Source organism: Streptopelia decaocto (genome assembly GCF_964273445.1).
Source record: "Streptopelia decaocto genome assembly, chromosome: 10".
NCBI classification, from domain to species: Eukaryota; Metazoa; Chordata; class Aves; order Columbiformes; family Columbidae; genus Streptopelia; species Streptopelia decaocto.
In genome coordinates, this window is record NC_138665.1 from 14,024,414 (window position 1) to 14,044,952 (window position 20,539).

Consider the following 20,539-nt stretch of genomic DNA (forward strand, 5'->3'; position numbering starts at 1 on the left):
GAATTAATTTGGGATTAACCAGTTGAAACATAAGGAGAAGAAAGTATGAATTCAAGAAACATGCAGACATTTTTCTTAGTTCAACCGCTTAAAAAAAAAAAAACCAAACCAAAAAGGCTAAGAAGGGATCTTTACAAGTGAAAACCTCTGAACTATAGTAGGTGAAGGAAAAAAAAAGTCAAATAACAAAATGTTAACTTTTCATCCATTTTTAACATGAAACTACACACTGATACTCTTTGCTAAGGACTTGTACAAATCTGCTCATTAGCTCAATGCCTAGGTCACAAAAACAGACAACTACGATGGTGGGAAAAGCAAGGAGACACTTACCTGTAGGGATGAATGTAGGCTGTTGCAACTGCATGTTGGCTAGAGCCTGTTGGTAGTGGAAAACGCTTGGGTTAAAGACTGTGGTGGCACCATTGTTTTTTTCAAGTGCTGGCCTCTTTGGTAAAGGTTGAAGTGCACCAGGCGGCAGGGCCTGTGGATAAGGGAGTCATTAAAGACAAGTGGAGTGAAAAAAAATAGGGGCCCAGATGTAGATCAAGCATGCAATAAATAATATGGGGTCTTGGCTGCAAATCACCTGCCACTGTGTCAACTGAGTGTGATAGGAAAGGGAGGAGCAGCTAAATCACAGTAGTAGATGAAACCACAACATCACCAGGTAAGCTGTTAGTAAATGCACCAGGAGAAGGGGCAGAGCAGAGCAGGAGGAGGGATGCTACGGGAGCTTTTCAGCAGGACTGACTTGGACACATAGGAAAAAAAAAGTATGAGAGGGAAGAAGGGGAGAAGCGATCACCTGGAGAGCAGATTATGAAGAGCAGCTGCAGGCAACACACATTTAAAAAAAATACAAGCTAAGAGAAACATAGTAGATGCCTATTTAAAAACAAGAAAATTAGCAGAAGCAACAAATGCCATGGGAAAAAAAGGAAAGGGATGCTTGCCTCTGGCTGTTTCAACACCTGCCTACATGTATGTGCGGAAGCGCGGACGCGTGCTGACCCATGTGTCTAGGTGCTAAAGCAGTAGCTGTTGCCAGTTACACGCGTAATGTTACGTTCACAGAAAAGCGCATTTCCATTTGATTGTAGAGAGGCTGAGAAACATGGTGAAAGACAGGCCTGATTCTCACAGCTCACCACCCGCAGATGTGGACCTGCTCCCAAGCTCTAGACGGCCTCCAACAGTTAAATATTGCTTGCTTATTATTAACAGTGGAAAAAGCCATTGACAAATCTGGTGTTCGAAGATTTGGGTGGGCCCTGCGATCAGGCAAATCCTCTCTTTTTGTTTTATCACACCACCGAGCTTTTTCCAGCCCGTCAAACCTGTTTCATGATCAGACTTGGTAAAAAGTATTAACCCAACTCAGGAACTTGTCTCAGTGAGTTACTCATCATTCACCCAAGCATGTCTCAACAGCAAAGTAGTATGTCAGGTTCTTAGGAGACAGGAATGTTTCCAATAATTTACAGCTCTTCATTGTACCCAAGTAGAAACCACATTTTTTTCTCCACATTGTGATAGAAAAGGGTCCTTTTTAATTATGCCCTGCAGTCCTTTTGCACGTAACACTCCCATTGACGTCAATGAGATTTACGCACGTGGAAGTCATGCAGAATCAGGTCATTTCTGCCTAGTTGTGTTAGTCTATATCGTGTAGCAAAGCAATAGCTGAAAAATAGGGTTATCACTCCTATTTTTTTTTTAATAGGTGACAGTGAAGTGTTGGTAATGGAGGAGATTTAGCTAGTGAAGGGTTACTGCTACAAACAGTGCTTGGGAGAAAGGAAACAAGTGATTTTTAAAGCATTATGAAGACCAACACACAACAGAATATAAGTGAAAGCTTGCAACAGTTTGTCACCATCTAGAAACAGGTTTCACTTTAATTTGCTATAGGAGACTGCTCATCTGAGAAATGTTAAGGAAGATAATTCCAGGCAAAACATTATTCCATCCTATCTCTATTCACATGGTGGCTTTTAGGTGGTTTTATTATTAAAAAAAAAAAAAAAAAGGAAAATTAGAAGAAGAAATTGCATTTGAAAAACTGCCCTGAGACATGCACACATCCTTTGCTAATGCTAGCAGGCATTCCGTGCCAGCACTAGGACTTCATCTTTCCAGACTTCTTCTGGCTAGAACCAAAAGACAGCAAACACTGGACAACATTCTCAGACACAGACACCAAAACCTTTTGCTCAAGGTCTGTATTTTAGGATGAGGTATATTAGGTAAAGATCTAAGACTTTCCATTTCTAGGAGAGCTCTCATTGCTATCTACATTAAATCTGGCTATATCTACATCTCCACTATTTAATGACAGCTACATGAATGTTCCTCCAGGCATGGGACAGATCTGCAGCTTGTAGAGACTGGAGTAGCTCCACTTACATTGGAGTTGTTATACAGATTTACAGCGACTGAAGCACTTGCTGCTTAAATTCACACTCCTTACTGTGCCTGATTGCAAAACATTCTTTTTCAGATGCTTCCAAAATCTGCCTCAGAAAAAAAAAAAAAATTACTAATTATAGTAAAGTAACTATGCCAGAGACATAATGGACTTTTGACTCCTTGCTTTGTGGCCAAAGGCTGTCACCACCCCTAAAAGCCCATTATCCCATAATGGCAGTGCCAAAAGCAGAACAGCTCAAGGCTTTGGGACCTTGCCATGATGTCCTGGCTCTTTACACGTGGGACAATTCCTGAGCCCAGCACTGCAGTCACAGGGAGCACACAAACATCAACAGGCCATGGGGACATCAAGGCGCAACAGACTAACCCATCAGCTCTCCAACATCACCCTTTGTCCTACCCTGCTACAGCCCCTTGGGAGAAAGGAGAGAAAGGAGCTGCGGCAGCCTTGCTACTGCTCCCTGAAAGCACCTTCAGGAAACGTCTGAGTGGAGAAGCCCAAACAAATGCAACGTCTCCAGAGTCTTCTAAAGAAACAAGCCCACTGTGGCAGCCGCTGCACAGCCTAAAGGTCAGTTCTGCCTCATGGGCTCTGTGGGCACCAGAGCCAGGAGCCCGTCCTGGTTTGTGTGTGGTTTGACACAGCCTCAGGGTCACCTCTCCCCTCCCAGCAGCTGGGGGAGCATCCATACAGGAGCAAGTCCTGAAGACTGTGCTCCTCCTCTTGCCAACCTAACTTATTCTCAATATTCTGGTGCAGGAAGGTCCTGTAGCACCTACAAAAGGCAATGGGAAACTCCTCACCGTATTTTCACCTTACCGAATTGTGTAGCTAGTGCCTCTCTGCTGCAGGACAGGAGCTAGACTAAACCCTTGAAGCAAAGAACTTGGTGAGTTTACCTCATCCTGCTGCTTGTGATTTCCCTCTGGACAAGCTCTGACTATCACAGATGTAGCTGTACCCTTTGACAGTACCTTCTTCCAAATTTCTTTCTTTGCCTGCGTGTTTTTGTGCACATGGGTATGCAACTTAATACAACACAATCAGACCATCTACGCTGGTGAAAGGGTCCATGTGACAGTCCACACTGATCCCAGTGAACAATTCCCACTAAAAAAATATCAGGCAGCTTCCCATTTTTGGGCTGGGAAAGTCACATTCCTGCTGGAACATGAGGTTTGTGGCACTTCTCTGCATGGCATGGAAAACAATCTTTCAGCATGACTGACAGATTAAAAAAACTGTACTACATGCCAAAGTCAAAATTTCCCACGTGCTGGTTAACAACCCTCTCGTTATATTTTGCAAGACAAGAACTGGATTAAATATTCACAACAAACAATTTAATTGCATCTCAAAGTTCCCCTCAGATCTCTGTCTCCTGGCAGCAGATCACACTTTCACCCCTTTGCACTTCGCAAAGAGGGGCCTTGGTCTGTATCTGGATTGCTACTTCAGTCCAAGGCACAACAAATACAAAATGATCTGAGCGAGGGCAGAGGTAGCGCCCGTTCCCTGGAAAGCAGCAGAAGCAATCTGAGCAGTTTCCTCTGAAGATTATACATGCGCTTATCACCACTGTGAATCCTTCTCTGGCGTAGCCCTCCCAAAGGGTTCAGAGGAGGTGACGTATTCCAGCAACGCGGTTGCGAACCTTCAGATGTTTCATAGCAGGAAGACCATTAAAAATAACTTCACCAATGGGGGTTTGTTCAGTGAGGGACATCAGGAGGGCAGGGGAGTTAAAGGGCTTTCCCATTCTCTGCCAGACCGAGTGTTGTAGAGGTGGTTCTTGCCGAGGGCAGCGAGGCACCGTGGGCTCGCTGCCTGCGCTGGCTTTGGGCTGCGCTTGTGCCGGCCGTGAGCAGCGGGGAGCAACAGGCTGTTATGTCATTTACAGCCTAATTCCACGACTGCTGCTGGAAGCTGGTCCCTAGCAAGGTCTCCCAGTGCTGCTGCCTAAACCTCTGATAAGGAAGCCTCTGGACTACTTAAAAAAAACCCCAAAAACAAGTCTTCGGACTTCTTTGCTCTGGGAATGAGGAACAATAACACCTTTAAGGTTTCACGACTCCTCTGTGTCCACTCTTCCCTTTTTCCCTATAGCTGGGCACCGGGAACTGCTCCTTTTTCAGGAGGTATTGCATCTCATGTTATTTGGGATGAGCAGGACAGAGCTGTCTTCTGCGGAGCCAGGACTGACAGCAGACTGGGAGGATGGCTTTTGCCTTGTTATGAGCGTCATGAAAACAGGTAAACATATTTGAGACTCAGAAAATAATCAAAGGTAGCTTTTATGAAGAGAGCTTGCAGGCAGAAGCCTGGGGAGCAGATCCTGTGCCTGGGACTGAAGGAAAAAGCACCCAGAGCGAGGTCCCTTTGCTGACACTGTCCCACTACGTATGGAGCAAGGAACCAGAGTTGGAGCTGCAGCCACCTCCCCAGCTTACTGAACACCCGACCAAAGTCCTGACCTGCATCTGCTTCAGTTCCGAGCACAGATCTCTGAGGGTGCTGTCAGTGCTCTCCCTCCTAAATCTGAGCTGTGCCCACTGCACACAACAGCCTTCTGCAGGTGAGTACCAGCCTGACACTGCCCGGGCAAGGCTGTGCTGTTGGGCACACCACAAAAAGTTGCTGGATCTGTCCTGCACCACCCAGTCCTCTGGCATATCCAGCACACTGCAGACCTAATGAGTTAAATTCTCACTGAAACATCATGTCTCATGACTCCAAAGTTACTACTGTTTGGCAAAACACTTCAAAACCCAGAGCTGTCTCCTCCCCAAGAATATTCACTGCCTCCAAAACACATCCAGGCTTCAGGAGGCAAAGCTCGGACGGTTAATGGATGGTGCACGAGGCACAGGATGAGCATGTCTGAACACACACTGCAACATTTCTGGCCAGGATGGGCAGTCTCCCCAGGCACTAACACAACAGACCAAGTGCGGAAGGCTTTCATGCAGACTAAGATGGTTACGTGCAAAAGCGAGAAGGTAAAAGGTCCAAGTACCAGGTCAAAGGTGGCCTCGAGCGGTCGCTTCAGCGATCTGACAGCTGTCTGAGTCTTAATTAGCAGGCAGCGAGCACATGATGGCAATGGGCCGGGAAGGGGGGGTCAAGCACGGTAACAAAAACAGCAAGCAGAAGTGTGTCAAGAGAAAGCAACACTTTGGGGAGGCGAAGAGGAAAAAAAAAAAAATGAATGCATTATACAATATATTAAAAAGACGAGGCATGCACAACATGGGGTGGCTGAGTAATTACCTGGCCTAGCGGCTAGTCAGCTATTTTGCCTCGGTAAGTTTTAAAAGTAAAGAAACGTCATTGTGGGACACGTGCGTTACAGCATCTTCACTGGGGCTGGCACAGCGGGTCAGGAGCGCCCAGGGATCAGCACCCGCAAGCAGCCTCGCCCGGGGCTTCAGCGCTCGTTCTGCAGCCACACGCCATGCAGAGCTCAGCGGGAGCGCTGGGGGCAGCAGCACCAGCACAGGAAAGAGGTTCAAGCACATGCTGAAGTGACACCCTGAACCGAGGACCGAGCCTGCCCCAGTTCATCGGACTGTGCTGCACCCACTTCAGCCAAGCAGGAGTAGAGCTGCTACTTGTGCATGTCAAGTAAGCGCGGGGTTGGGTCTCTCACAGAAATATCTTCTGAATTTCGATTTGAAGCCATTCCAAATCTAGTTTAGAAGGTGCGCCCATTTGTCTGGCAGATGTTTTTTTGATCTGAGAAAACTGGACACCATTCTTCCCTTTATTAAAGTCTTATTCCTCAACAGGTACAGTAAATGCACCAAACCTTGAAAACTCAATGAATAATGTAAGCTGTTTTGGTCACAGGGGTGATGCAACAAGCCATCAATAAATATTTTAAAGATTCTAGTTAACAGCATACAAATAAGGTTAATTACGTTTTTAAGAGAAGCCAGTAGCATGAATAAAACATGCACTGGCTTTGGTTAAATAGCAGTGTCCTAGATAATTAGTGATAAAGCAAAGAGTCAGTTGTAAAAAACAAAAGAATTTCACTTCAGAAGGTTCTTTTTCAACAGACCTGGGCTGTCATGTCAACAATAATAAAAATAGTAAGAAATCTAATAGACAAACTCTGCAAGCCAAATAAATACTGCAGTATAAATTGGTTCTTCAAATTACATTCAAGGGAATACTAATACTACAAGGATGCCAGGTGTTTAATTTCTAGAATCTTCCCAGTTTTGCATTACATTTAACCCAGAATGAAAGCAACTTACTTTACTGTCTAAAAATAAAAAAGAGGTACTTAGAAAAAATTTAGTAGTCTTACTTGTAAATCAAAAAGCAAGCAAGAACATTATTATTATTATTTATTAAAAAAAAAAAACCATATCACAGAATGGATGAGGTTGGAAGTGACCTCTGGAGATCACCCTGCTCACAGCAGGGTCAGCTGAAGCACCTTCTGAGTATCTCCAAGCAACCTGTTGCAGTGTTTGATCACCCTCATAGTAAATAAGTTTTTCTTATGTTTAAATGGAATTTCCCATATTTTACTTCGTGCCCACCACCTCTTGTTCTTTCACTGTGCACCACAGAGAAGAGTTTGCCTCCATCGTCTTTACTTCCCCCATCAGAAATTTATACACATGGGTAAGACTTCCCTGAGCCTTTTCTTCTGTCCCCAGGCTGGACATCCCAGCTCTCTCATCTCCGGAATAAACAGGTGCCATTAAATGAAATTCAACAGAACAGCAAACATTTACTCCAGCAAGGAATTTGATCCGGTAAGTCTTCCTTGACTCATTTATAGAATGAGAAGTCATAGTTCAAATTAAAATGCAGGTGGGACCATTTTCACCAGGCCCGAAGTATCAAACAGGTCAGGGTGTCATCCTCGGTTTGAGTCTTGTCATTTCACTAAGCCTTGACAAAAGGTATCAGGCACAAGGTTGCTAAGCCTGAACAACCAGTATCTTGTCTGCTTTTAAGTCAGTGGAAATTTTGCTACTGACTTCAACAGGGCAGCATCTCCTTGCAAAGGATGTATTATGGGATGGGCAGTCTTTGTTTTCGTTGTGTACTGAGGAAGATACACTGACACCTATGACTTAGCCAGGGAAGGTGCTGGTTCCAGGTGCTGCTGTACTTGCGTTCTTGTGACCTCATGATGCCATGTCAGAAAAATCACAGGGTTTGCCACCATGTCCCTAACGGGCAAGATGGACTGTCCCCCTCAGGGCTTCATGCTACAGCGAGCACACAAGACAGGATGGAGAGATGGGATTCGTATTGCACATGCTCTCAGCTCTCTAGTCAGCCATTTACAAAGCACTCTACTTTTCCACAAATGATGCATGTGACACAAATGAAATCTCTTAGCAATGGAAATACAGCTTGGTAAGAGCTCTACTTACCATCGCAGCTGCAGCTGTCTGGTTCACCTGGTGTTGAGCTGCCTTGATTTTGGCTTGCAGGTGTGCAGGGGGATGAAAGTACTTGCATTTCTCCCTAGAGCATCGACCTTTGATGTAATCCATGCAAACTGTAACAGTATTTTCATTTGTGTCTATCATTGCAATATCTATAGGGTGAGCATAGCGGCAATCATTCTCACCACGTGTGCAATTTCCACGCTGAAACTCTCGACAAACCTTAAAAGAAAGTCACATTATTAAGCAGAACATCAGGTTACTCTTCCTTCAGTACTTTCAACATAGAATTATCAGTTCAGTTGGCCACATCAAACTACGCGTACTCTAAATCCGTGCTCATCTTGGGTAGCGCATACAGTCACAGGGGCAAGTGGTGCTACTCACAACTGGTTCAGGGTATGAAAAACACACGTTACCAAGTCCAATTGCCAAATGCATAGGAAGTACATAATTTGTGCAGAATGGAATGCGACTCCAGGAAGTTAACATCGTTTACCAAAACTTTTGGAGCTCAGGATTCCTCCTCTGCCTCTAAAGCTTAAATGTTAATAACTCTGCCCTTTATGTCTCAGCTGGATACGGAATGTACTCTAGGGCAGGACATCTTAATTCTAAATGTTGCATGCTGCTGTTATTTTCAACAAGTACCTTGCCTTTAATATGAGGAGCCTCTTCCACATCAACAGTCTTAGTGCCCTCCACAATAAAACTCTGACCCTGGGGTTACATGACAGTGTGTTTGATTACACTGCAACGTGTTCATAAGGTGTTACCAAAATTGCCAGCTTTAAGAAGATCTTGCTGATCCTCGTAAGTTATGAACACTGAAGCATCAAAGGTAGGGAAAAAGGTTTCACAAAATGGTTCTGCAAGGTTTCCTTGTGTGAGGAACTCAGAGAAACTGTTGAGGACTATAGCTGGTAGTATAGATCACATACCAGTAGGGAAAGCTGAGACATCGTGCAAGAACAGAATCAATCAGCAAGGAAATATAACATACATAACACAAAACTATATGTTTTTAAATAACACCCTTCTCTACTATCTTCCTGTGCTATAATTTACAGCTGCAGGGGCCTCTGAATTCAGGTCCTCAGCCCTTATCTCCTGCAGAGCCTCTGCTTAGGGTTTGAAAGACATTTACGGCTCCTCCAACACTAAGCCCCAGCATGCCCGGCCAACAGGGGGAGAGGGACATGTCTTTCCAATGCCCCGTACCCCAGCATTTCCAAGAGTGTAATGCTTAAAACTTTCTGTAAAAGCTCAATAAACCTATCTCCAGACAAAGGAAGTGTCTGTTACTTCCAAAGCATGTCCCACTCAACTCAGAGAAATGGTAATCCATCCATTTGCATTTTTTTAAGTGTGGCAGATCACAGACATAAACCAACCATTCCAGCCCTGTTCTAACACACTGAAATCAGAAGAGCGACTGCTTCCAAATTTCCAGTGCCTTCCAAGGTTTTGGGATCAGGTCCTGCATGAGTCTGCTCAAGCAGAGAGCAGCAGCCCCGGGCAGAAAAGCTGCAAGTTAAATTTTGCGCTGTGCCGCATCAGGTCATTCTAGCAGAGAGCAACAGCTGGGCCCACATGCCCTGTTCTTTCCCATCAGCAGTATCGTATCAGACGTCCAAATACCTCCAGTTTATCCGTACGCATCAGTTTCTGCCCAGCAGAGCCTCCCGGTACTGTAACAGTAGGATTTCCAGAAACCAGGACAGGAGTATTTGGTAAAAGCTCTGCAGGAACCAAGCCCATCCCAGGAGAAACGTGACTCAGGTAAGGACTAAATGCCATTGTGGGGCTGGTTGCAAGCGATGGAGTCACAGGAAACGTCGTCTGTGTATAGAAAGAGAAAAAATAAATTATGAGTTAAAAACCCCTATCTTGGATTACCCACCAAAGCCTTGCAACACTTAAATCCTTTTAGATAATTTCATTAGCAACATCAAAATGCTGTGTTCTCCAGTCTCTTCATTTATCGCCATTTTCTCGTGATCCATTCCTTTCTCCTGACTCGCAGATTTGTGACTCATCCTGAACAGAAGGCACCTTTATTTGCCAGATCAAAGCATATTGATGATCTTTATAGTTTAATGACACAATTAAGGATTTCATGCCATCAATTAGGGCAGGCCCAAATTAAACAGATTTCTCATCCCCAAATAAATGTCTCAGTTTCTGTATATCTACATAGCAATGCTGTACAGATACCTCAAGGTAAACAGCAGCTTGAGGACCTTGCAGCCCACAGCCATTAGCTACATGGTTGAATGCACTTTCAGCATGCACTGAGCTCCACGTTACCACGGCCGGTATGACTCAGGTAGACAAATGGGATCATTCAGAGTTGGGTGAGGCATCTCCGCTACAGAACACGTGGAAGTTTAGCATTCTGCACATCTGGGGTTCATTTCAGACTGTCAACAGCCTCCAGGCAAAAGCAATTTTGCAGGAGTACCCTGAGCCTATGCTCTATGGCAAGGGCAGCAAGCGGACACCAAAGTCTCTAGCATCACAAAGTGCCAGAACTCATGACTTTGGCAAGAGCAGGTGGGTTGTGGGCTTGGAAGAGTCATGGACAGAGTGTGCCAGATGAGATGGACCAGGTGGACCCGCACAAGGTCCAGGACTCCAGTTATGCTGTGAGGAGCGATGTCCCTTTGAGGAGACAGGAAAATGAGCCATAAAGATCTCAACTGCTTCTAATCTCCAAAATGGTGTTCAGCAGGCCCTGCAAGCATGGCAGAGCTTCACTGCCGGTGGCCAGAGCAGCTCGAGCAGCTCTGGTCTGGGCAAGGAGCTGCTGCCCTGAGAGGTGGTAGAGATGGCACAAAGCTCCTAAGCAGGTGATCAGTTTAAAGTCTGTGAATAACCCCTACAGTCAGGGAGTCTGTACGTCTTTAAAGCACCACATCCGAGGTGTGTTTGGAACAAAATCAATTCCAGCTAATGAAAAGTCCCCCCTGCCCACCCCAAGGACCAGAGCCCGCAAGGCAGCACTCCTGCTCCTGTACAGGGGCTCGAGCAGTCCCCAGGGACAGGAGCCTGTGACTTGCAGCTATTTTTATTTTCCCCTCTGTCAACTGCTCCACTGTGAACTCTGGGTTACAGTTAAAGCTTCTCACATTCGCAGGTGTACGTGATGCCATCCTTGGTAGCTCGAGCCTCTACTCAGCAATAAATGCAAGTGTGCTTACCAAATGTCCTGTGGTGGCTTGCTGGCCACACACATTATTCCCTCCTTGCTTTTATTTTTGTACCTCTAGTCCTGTGGGTTTCTAAAAGAAATCACACATGGACAGTGTGTTTCTTGACAACATCTTCCTCCCAGTACTTTCATAAACTAAAAAACACTTTGCTTATTGGAATCAGGAAAAAGCTAGTGCACAGTAACACCAGCCAAGCTGTCCTAACCTATATTTAGTTTAATGATGACCCCTTCCTAAGGTCAGAGGGACAGCAAGCAGCTCCTGAGGTGATGGGAAAGGGGATGGCAGGTCACTGCCAGCGTACGTCCCACTTTCTCCTCCAGAAGGAGCCGTGGCCTCCTGAATCAGCCACGCTGGGTGCTTTAAGTGTAGTGGAACCCAATAATCCTCTCTGGGAAGGATTTCCAATTTTCTATCAAAGTCAAGCCCTGCTTCAGCTGATGGGAGACTTTAACCATTAAATCCAGAGATCCTGCAGTCTACAGCTCTTTATTAAATCATTTTCTTCTCTCTTTTAGTTCTCTGTGGCTCCCAGACACTTTATACCTTTTGCTGCTGGAAAAGCTCTTTAAGGATCTTCAAACACTGTGACTCCCTGAACACTTTAGTGAGGAGGCAGCATCCATTAGATGTTTTCTTTTGTGTGAATACTAGTAATTACAGTGGCACCTGCTGAACTCCTTGCCATCATTTGTACTGTCAATGCTATTTTAAGGAGTTTCTCCAGCCTGGCCAGTCTGCACAGAGTTATGTTGGGGCCCAACACACACTGTCAGCACTTGTTTTGTGTACCCATAGTAGCTCAAACCTTGCAGCACGTGCGGCTTGCACAAATGCGTGGGCAAATCTACAATACAGCAAGAGTCCCGGGTGTCTGGACAGAGCAGACATAGCACTGACATCGCTCCAAAATTTCAGGAGATCCTTTTAAAGCAGGCTTCCCCTGTCTGGGCTTGAATAAAACCAGCAGCCAGCATGAGGACACAGCTGGTTTCTGAGATGGGGGAGAGATGTTTCTCCCACTGCTCAGAGGATGCTGGGGCATTTGTGCAGCCAGGGAGAAGGGCTGGGGGTCTGCAATGCCTCACACTGAGTGAATTCACCAGAAACCGGTGGGAAGGGGCGTGAAACATTTGTGAAGAGGTGATATACCAGCCCCTACACCAAAGCCACTTACAAATGGAGAGGCAGGTCCCTCTCCCTGTAACACGCAGTCCCCATCTCCAAGGGTGTTCCCTCAAAAGCAGCCCCTCTCCTGCCTGGGAACAACTGGCAAAGGCTAAGGGATCTGAACCCAAGCTGAAGAGAGCAGAGGAAGAGCAACTGAAGATCTACCCATGATCCTGGAGACCTGCAGAACAGTGCATGACACAGCAGGACGGGTTGTTATCACTACCGCTTGTTGCTCACCCGTTTCCATGCCCTGTCATATCTGCTGCTGCGTTCTCGAGGTTTCACAGCCGCTTCTTCTGCCCAACCGAACTGCGTGCCCAGAGCCACTGACGGACAGCCAGAGCTCTGCTCCGCACCCTGCCCACGGGCAGGGACCTCACACCTGCAGGCGTTCTCATCGGATGCACAGCCGGAGAACAAGCAGACCTCGCTCAGCACGTTACACCCAGAAGCACTGGGGGTTTTAAGTCTGAAGCGTGCGAAGTGCACTGAAAACTGCTCCTTTGTAAGCTGGCATCAAGGAGCTCTGTATTTATTGTGGCTGATAAGAGGAAAAGATGGGCTGTGCTCATTGCCAGCCGCAACTGCCTGTCTTGGATTGGGAAATCCAATCTGGCTCATGCACCAGTACCAGTAATAAAGATGCTACAGCCAAATCCCTCCTCCCTTTACGTCTGTGCAGGTCCCCTGTGCCAGGCCTGGCCTGAGGGAATCTGAGTGAATTTCTTTCTTGCAGCCAGAACCCTACTGTAACTTCTACTCCAAACAGCACTGTTCTCCTCAACATGCCTCCCATCCACCTCTTGTGATTGAACCCAGCCAGGAGACCTGCCAGATCAATATTATGACTGTATACTCTCAGCCTAGTTGCTGGTGTGCTCTACGGCAAAAGAGCCAGACTGGAAGTATCAACACTTACCCCGCTGCCACCTGTAAAGCTCTTGCAAATTCAGGAAACACAGGGGCAGGTTTCCTTGCAAACTTTTATTAACCATAACACATGTAGCACTACCAGTAACTCCTGAGCAGGAACAGGTTACAGTGCAGTGGCAGATGGGCCCACACCAGTAACAGCTCACAAGACTGGTTTGCTCAGTATTAAAATGCTTGCAAGAATTAAGAAAAAAAGAAAAAGTTGCAATGGCTGTTGTGAACACACATCTTGAGGGGAGGGCTGCCAAGGACCCCAACAGCTCAGAGCTCCTCACAGACCCCATGCAGGGGAGCCATTGGGTTGAAAGTGTCAGCAGAGAGAAGGGACCGTCTCAGAGCGGGACATTTGACACCGCTGGTGGTGAACAGAACCCGGAACAGCTGATTTTGTTAACAAACTAGAAGTTGCATTCAATTTGCCCAGCAGAAATCATGCTAGAGCTAGAGAAGAAAGAGTGGGTGTGAAGAGGAAGGCAGAGGAGCGGCTGGTGTTTTGTGGAACAGAAGCGCTGTCTCAGCTGGGAAGTGTTGATTCTGAATTACCTCACACCCTAAAAGGGGAAAGCCTAAAAATGAGAGAGCCAGTATAAATGAAGAGGTGTTGATGGCCTGAATGGGGGTGGGGAGGCAGGTTGCTGCTAAGCAGCTACACGTGGAAAACACACAAAAAACGGCAGCAGCTTTTATTACAGCCTGGTGATATAAACACGGAAGATAAAGATCTCATACTGACAAGGCTGAAGACCCTGATATTGGAAACACAATTGATGCTGTTCAGAAAAAGCAAAAACCTGTGTTCCCCTCCAACGCAACTGCATGGGGCTGGTTGTAAAACCACCCCTCTAACACGAAGGCTGAACATGCTGGACTGAACCCAACTGGTCAAAAGATCTGGCTACCTACCACCACAGATGCTCATTTCCCCAGTCTGACCTCAAAGACATGCTCCTAGCTCAAAGGAGAGCTCACTTGTGGGCTGCTGTAATGTAAAAGTCAGGTGTTGACACCCCACAGCACTGTCCCTGAGCAGATACCAGCTCCCTGGTGGGCCAGGGTACATGTCTTTATTAATTCCTAGTGTGCCTTTGACTAGAAACTGAGATACAGATCAGATTTTTGCTGCAGAGAACAAATACATGCCCAAAACACCTGTTGAAATCTGTTCCAACACTTGTTCCAAGCTTCACTGGCCAAGAGAGTTGGCCACCTTGTGCATTAACCCCTCCCTCAGCACCATGGGGAGGCATGAGGGTCACACTGCCCCAGGAGGGAACACAGGGCTGCATTAAAAGTCTGGGTTGTCTTCAGAGGCATGGGTGACTCAGGGCTGTCAAGATAGTCCTGGCTACAGAGAGTTAGACAGGAAGAAAAGATGAAGAGCTTGAATATAGAGCTCAGAGAGGGGACACAACTCCCCAGGGCAGCAGCAGAGGCAGCGGCTCCGTGCGGCTGCCTGTGCAGACACAGCTAACAGGGCAGCACCACTCAAACCACCGCCCTGCTCCACCAGCTCAACTCGGAGCTGGCGCTAAAGCACCTCCATGGCCAGCTCCAGGAGCCTGTCTCGCACCGCAGCAAAGGGATAGAGCAGAATGGAGAGGGCAGGGATCGGGCCTGGGGTGCAGTGCTTTCTGGGGGGCCTTGCCTTGGCGCAAACACAGCTCAAAACAGCCGTATTTCAGAAACCAGACACAGCATAGAACAAAATGCTTCTCTGTATCGATGCCAGAACCCAGCTCTATCCACCTTCAATCTGACTTTTACACAGTCTAACAGAAACAGAGGCACAAAACCAGCCCAGAGAACTTCCAGCACAACTCAAACAGAGCCAGAAGTCAAGGTGAATTTGGACTTTGAAAAGTCAAAACTTTACTAGCTTTCCTACTTGGCACCTACATGGTCTCTCCAAGGTCTCTCCCAGACAAATACAGGATGCTGAGCAAATACTCTGCTTTGTGTCCTTGCCTGACTCATTTTAAAATGCTATACACAGCAGTCTGGTTAAAACTGCATCACAGGCACCAAACATTCACATGATTCTCAGCTCTGCATGGACAGTTAGCAGAACCATCAGAGACTTCAGAGAAGTAAGCTCACACTAGCAAGCATTAATTCACACCTAGGAGGCTTCCGTGAGCTGTGTGCAGCAGGCGGTCCACCTGGGACACGGTTCTTTTCCAAGCAGCGCCTCCATTAAACAGCCACCATCAGGGTCCTGGCTCTTGGTCCAGCATGAAGATCAGCTCTTGCTGGATGTCAGTGGTGGTACAAGAGGATCTGGCTGCGAATGTGTAGATGTAAGCTCATAGACACATTCAGTGTCATTTCAGGAAAAAATAAATGGTGAAAAGCTTTTATGTCAAGTGCTGTTTGGTGGTGTTTCATTTATTTATTTTTTTACACGGTAGCTTTTCTGGTGAAAATGCACTTTAATATGTCTAAAGCATTCAGCTATTGTTCGGAGCTATTAAGCACACTGTTCCAAATCTTGTCTCTGGCAAGCATCCCAATTAAGCAGGCATCCCGTTGATCAGCTTTCTGATCACATGGGATTTGTTCTGCTGCTGCATCTGATACAATACTTTCTGCTTTGAAGAATTTCATGTGTAGCCAGAAGGAGGCCCAACCCTTCTCATTTAGAGAGAAAAAACATTCTCAAAACCTGCTTCCACTGGCAGCATCTTCAGGAAATCAAAGGCAGGTGAAAGAGTAATCTCTTGTTTGTCCTGAAATTGGTGTGGAGCAAGTTGGGCAGCAGGAATTAGTCCCAGAGCTCGTTTACTACGAGCAAAGTGTGGGAAAGCTGGAAGGGAGCAGTCATTGCAGAAGAAATTTTTATTTTTCTTCTTTGCCCACGTCTCCTTCATGGCACCATTTAGAAACCAGGGACCTTCCTCATCAGATAAGGTTACCTCTGAAATGAGAGCACTAACCAGACAAACCAACAGATTCAGTCTCAGAGGCAATTTAAAAGGCAGGAGTCAAACTGCAGGAGTGAACTGGAGCTGCAAGATTGCAAAGTGGGAAGACGGGAACTTTCCAAAGAGGAAATCCCAAAGGTGTTTTGAATAGTCAGCCAAAGAGCATCCACTGTGAACTCCCCACAGAGGAAAACCCCAAACAGGAAAGGTTTGCTTTTGGTACAGGGCTAGGAAACCAGTGCTACCATTCAGTGGGAACTGAGGATTTCCTTCTGATGTGCACGTACTTTCAAACTCCACAAAAAGAGGTGTAAAGATTACAGCAGATTAGAGCTTAAGGCACAGAGCGACTAAAGGCTTTTTCTGTAGCCAATTTTTTCTTTTGCCTCATTTTTCCAACTTCAAAGTGGGAAGAATAAACAGCATTTCCTAGCTTAGACAGCCCAGTGAACATAAAGCTGCTGACACACACAGGATAACCAGAGCCAGGATGAATGTGGAAAAGCCTTCACGAGACAGGAGGAACACGCCAGACTGGGGAAATGCTCTGGTATGGTGACAGAGCACCATCATGAAAGAACACTGGCCAGCTTTCCCTGTGGAAACACAGCTCCATCACAAGCCCTTACACTAAACAGCACAAAGCTTCCACCAAGGAAAAGCCCTTCCCTGGTCTCTTGTGAGAATAAACCAGACACACTTCAGCTTTTCAAAGCCAGGGTGACAGATGCTGACTCTGAAGCCTCATCTGGGCAGAGAAGCCAGGTGCTGTAGGTGGGAGACCAGGAGGCCAAGTGCAGTCTGGTTCACAGACTCGTACATCTTCAGGCTGGAAGAGTCTGTCCTGGGGATCCAGCCAGACACAGCCCAGAGAACCTCACTCAACAACTGCATGCTGCCCCAGGAAAGACAGCCCCAACTTCAAATGGAGAATTCCTAATTAGGCTCTCAGTTAAAAATGTGCAGCTTGTTTATGTCAGCACTGAAGAGCTGCTTCAAGACCTCTGACATTTCTTAAAATACACATAGCAACAGAATCAAACCCAGCTGACAAATGTCACCCACTCACAGATAAACCAACCAACAGACACAAGCCATCTTCTCTCTGGTGTAAAAGGATTCTCCAGCTTGAAAACCTGTTTTAACTGACAGGCTACAGCAGGGACAGGCTTCTCTGAACCACCCCGTCTGCAAACACCCATTTCCCACAGGCTCCCCTCCCTACCTGAAAAGAAGCATTTCTTTCCTGCTGTTAGTATAAAACAGCATTACTGTGAAAAACAAGTGACAGGGCTGTGACATTAACACAACTCTCTGCTGCGACAGCGGCAATGAAAGCAGTCTTCACTCCCAGGTATAAAAGTTTTACAGTCTGGATAAGATTCATCTTCCCCAATTTGAGCCCACCAGTGCAATGCACCTAGTCCAAAGGGAGCCAGCTGTCCTCTTGCCACAGCATAGAAGAACTCCAGCATCCTCACCCCAGTGTAAACCAGCTATCCAAAATAATCAAGCCGCTTGGGACTTCTGGGAAGTGCATGAATCACCTGGTCAAAAGTCTACCTGGTGCTAGGACCCTTGCATTTGACACCCCGAATCTCACAGCTCCTTAGTTACCAGAGGAAAGGGGAGCCGCAGCTTGCGAGAAGATACAAAGGTAGCTTCAGACACCTCTATGAAGATGCTGCCCAACTCCATGCAGCACAAGCAACCACCTGAGCAAAAGCACAGGGCTGGTGCCTCTGTAAGCAAACACGAAAGAAACATGGAGCAGCATGAACCCGATTTATTGCTGCGACTTACAATGGGTTGTAGTTGCGCGCCTGGTAGCATGAACTGCATCTGCTGAGCAAACATGGCTGCGGCTGTCTTCTGCTGGATCAGGTTGTTGCGTCCATTTATTTCAAGTTGTGTTTTTAAGTGTGGGGGAGGGTGGAGATATTTGCAGTTCTCTCGGGTACACCGGCCCTAAAAAACATAATGAAACAGCTTTTCAGTGAATGTAACACTCAGGGCAGCCAGGGAAATTTAATTAAGGATTGTTTGGGTTACTGTAACAACACAACCATCTAGGCAGAGGCAGTCTGGTAGCTACTGTACCTCTTTTGTGATTTTTCCATAGCAGTGCAATACTTACATGAAGAGAAGAGCAACATGACTTCTCCTGCAGTAACACTAACCAAATACTATCAAGCTAAACCCAAAAGTTAGGCTTCCTGATGTTAAAATGATTGTTGTAAAAAATGATAAAATCATGTAATGCAAATACTAGTATTTTTCAGAAGCTAGTAGCAACGGTTCCAGAAACAACAACAACAATTTCCCATTTTCTCTTGTGGGTTGTTTTTCCCCTCCCTCCCCATACCACAGCACTTAATCGGCCTTGACAACCAGACAGTGAGAAACAAAACAGTCTCCATCACTTGCCCAGCTGTGCCGGGTAAAACACGAAGAGGGAGCTCTGCAAAGCAGGGCCTCTGATCTGCAACGTGCAGGTACCGAGATGCTGAGAACTGGTAGTCACGGGAGGATGAAAGAGTTTCCTCCTCTTGTTTTTATTTGTTAAAAGTCATGGTATGGCGCACCACTGACTACTTCTCCCAAATAAACATAAGCACTAGGGAAGTCAGTGGCTCCTAAAAAGCAAAGGATCACTAATGTTACAGATCACCTCAAATCAACCAAGACCATCGCTTTAAAAAGTATCTATAAACTATGCCGTGTTTTAATAGTGTTTGCAAGTAGACATGGGGACATATATACTAACAGTCCACTGAACACAGAAAATGAGTAACAAGTTTTGTCATTAAGATGAAATAATTCTTGCAAAATAGTTTTTTCTTCCTCCCTCTTTCTCTGCACACTCGTTCCTTGAGAAACAAAGGCATACACAATACAAAAAAAAACATTTTATGCATACATTTGATAAGTAACTTATGGTGTATTTTTTGAGGAAGTAATACTTTTGTAGCTATTCAGAGCCTAATAAAACAAGGCCAGGCCTGGGGACCATCAAGCTGTTGCATGACAGATAACTAATAATTGCTCCTCCAGGCAGCAAAGGAGCAGGACCACCCACTACCCAGCCTGGCCCTGGTGCTCTCATCAAGGGCTGGACACCGACTTCTCAGTCTCAATTTGCTTTCAAAATAAGGGGCACATGGGGTGACCCCACGTATCTGCTCCTGTCGGCAGGACCACAGGCAGCACAGCCATAACCCCGTAACCAGGTCCACAGATGTAACCCCATCACACTCCACCGCACCCAGGGCACAGACTGGGGGAAAACCCCCAGGATGGGACCTGCCTGCAATCCCAGATGCTCCCCTAGGGATTTTTAGGACCTGTCTCTGTCTGTATGAATGTATGGGTGGAATCACTGGACAGTCTGGGGACCATTGCACAAAAAAAGTCAACACGATGACCCGCTGCAGGGGCTGCTTTTGAAGCCCCAGCCAGGCTCCTTGGCAGGTGACTGGAGAGCAGAGATCTGCAAGCTGATCTGTGGTGTGAAATGGGCTGCATGATAGAGCATCATGAGAAACAGCCTTCTCTTTTATCTGCTTCAAGGGTATCAGAGTTACACAAAACTCCTGGCTTCCTGTTGTTATTTAGAGAAGAATAATTAAATGCAAGAAGCAATGGGCTAAACCCACTGGGACAGGAAAAAGCCACTCCCAAACTTCAGCAGCCTGCCTTTGCAGAGTGAGACTCTGCCCTGCTCCTAGAAGAGCCCAGTGGTTCTCAACAACACAACTGAAAAAGAAAGAGGCTTTTTAATGCTATTGTTTTGGCTTCTCAGCACTGCAACAGCCCCACATCCACAGCAGCAAGTTAATTGCTCACAAGCCCTGAGGACCTGAATCTTCAGCACCAGACACTTTCTTACATCTGTGTCAAATGAGGATAAAATGGCACCACACAGCTGGCTGGTGCTCAGTCGACCCAGCACTACCACAAGGTAAATAACTGCATTAATCTGGAAGGAGGAGGAGACTCATCAGCACTAGGTAGGTTTGGGTCATCTTTCCAGCTGCATGGGACCAGGTTCCTCCACAGCCCTTCCCATCACATGGGACCCAAAAAGAGTCCAGGTATTCAGGCTCAGAGCGTATCTGCAGCATCCCATCTCCACAACCTCTGTGGGGCTGGCCAGGTGGCTGCAGACCAGGAGAAGACCCCACAGAGCAGGAGGCTGTCAATGGCCAGGCAGCTGCTCTGTTCTAAGCTCCAGCCTTCAAGGGCTTTGAAACTCATCAGCCTTAGGAATTCCTCCTGGTTCATACTTGGCACAAGTGCTTCAGGTTGAGAAAACACTTAATTTCAACCAAATTTGGAATAAATCTGTGTAGATGTTTCTACACTGCAGGAATGGAGAAGATGAAAAAAAACCTACAATTTTTTGTAAACAATACATACAGGGCCTTCTTCAACTTGAAAAGGACT

The 20,539-nt window shown here is 46.4% G+C and overlaps 1 protein-coding gene across 10 annotated transcripts in view; it reads right to left on the reverse strand.

The window, feature by feature from the left end:
* Nucleotides 1–20,539, reverse strand: part of MBNL3 (muscleblind like splicing regulator 3) — a 92,047-nt gene that overhangs the window by 15,650 nt on the left and 55,858 nt on the right. For 8 of the 10 annotated variants that reach the window (XR_014184956.1, XR_014184957.1, XM_082061723.1 and 5 more), the window contains 4 exons: nt 17,897–18,061; nt 9,493–9,693; nt 7,837–8,073; nt 334–484 (listed from right to left, as the gene is read on the reverse strand). Coding sequence is in view for 7 of the 10 variants with exons in the window: in XM_082061720.1 (XP_081917846.1) it covers nt 334–484; nt 7,837–8,073; nt 9,493–9,693; nt 17,897–18,061 (754 nt within the window). In the remaining 3 variants the exon portion in view is untranslated. The remainder of the gene's footprint in view (nt 1–333; nt 485–7,836; nt 8,074–9,492; nt 9,694–17,896; nt 18,062–20,539) is intronic. The other 2 variants (XR_014184955.1, XM_082061721.1) reach the window with 1 other exon arrangement.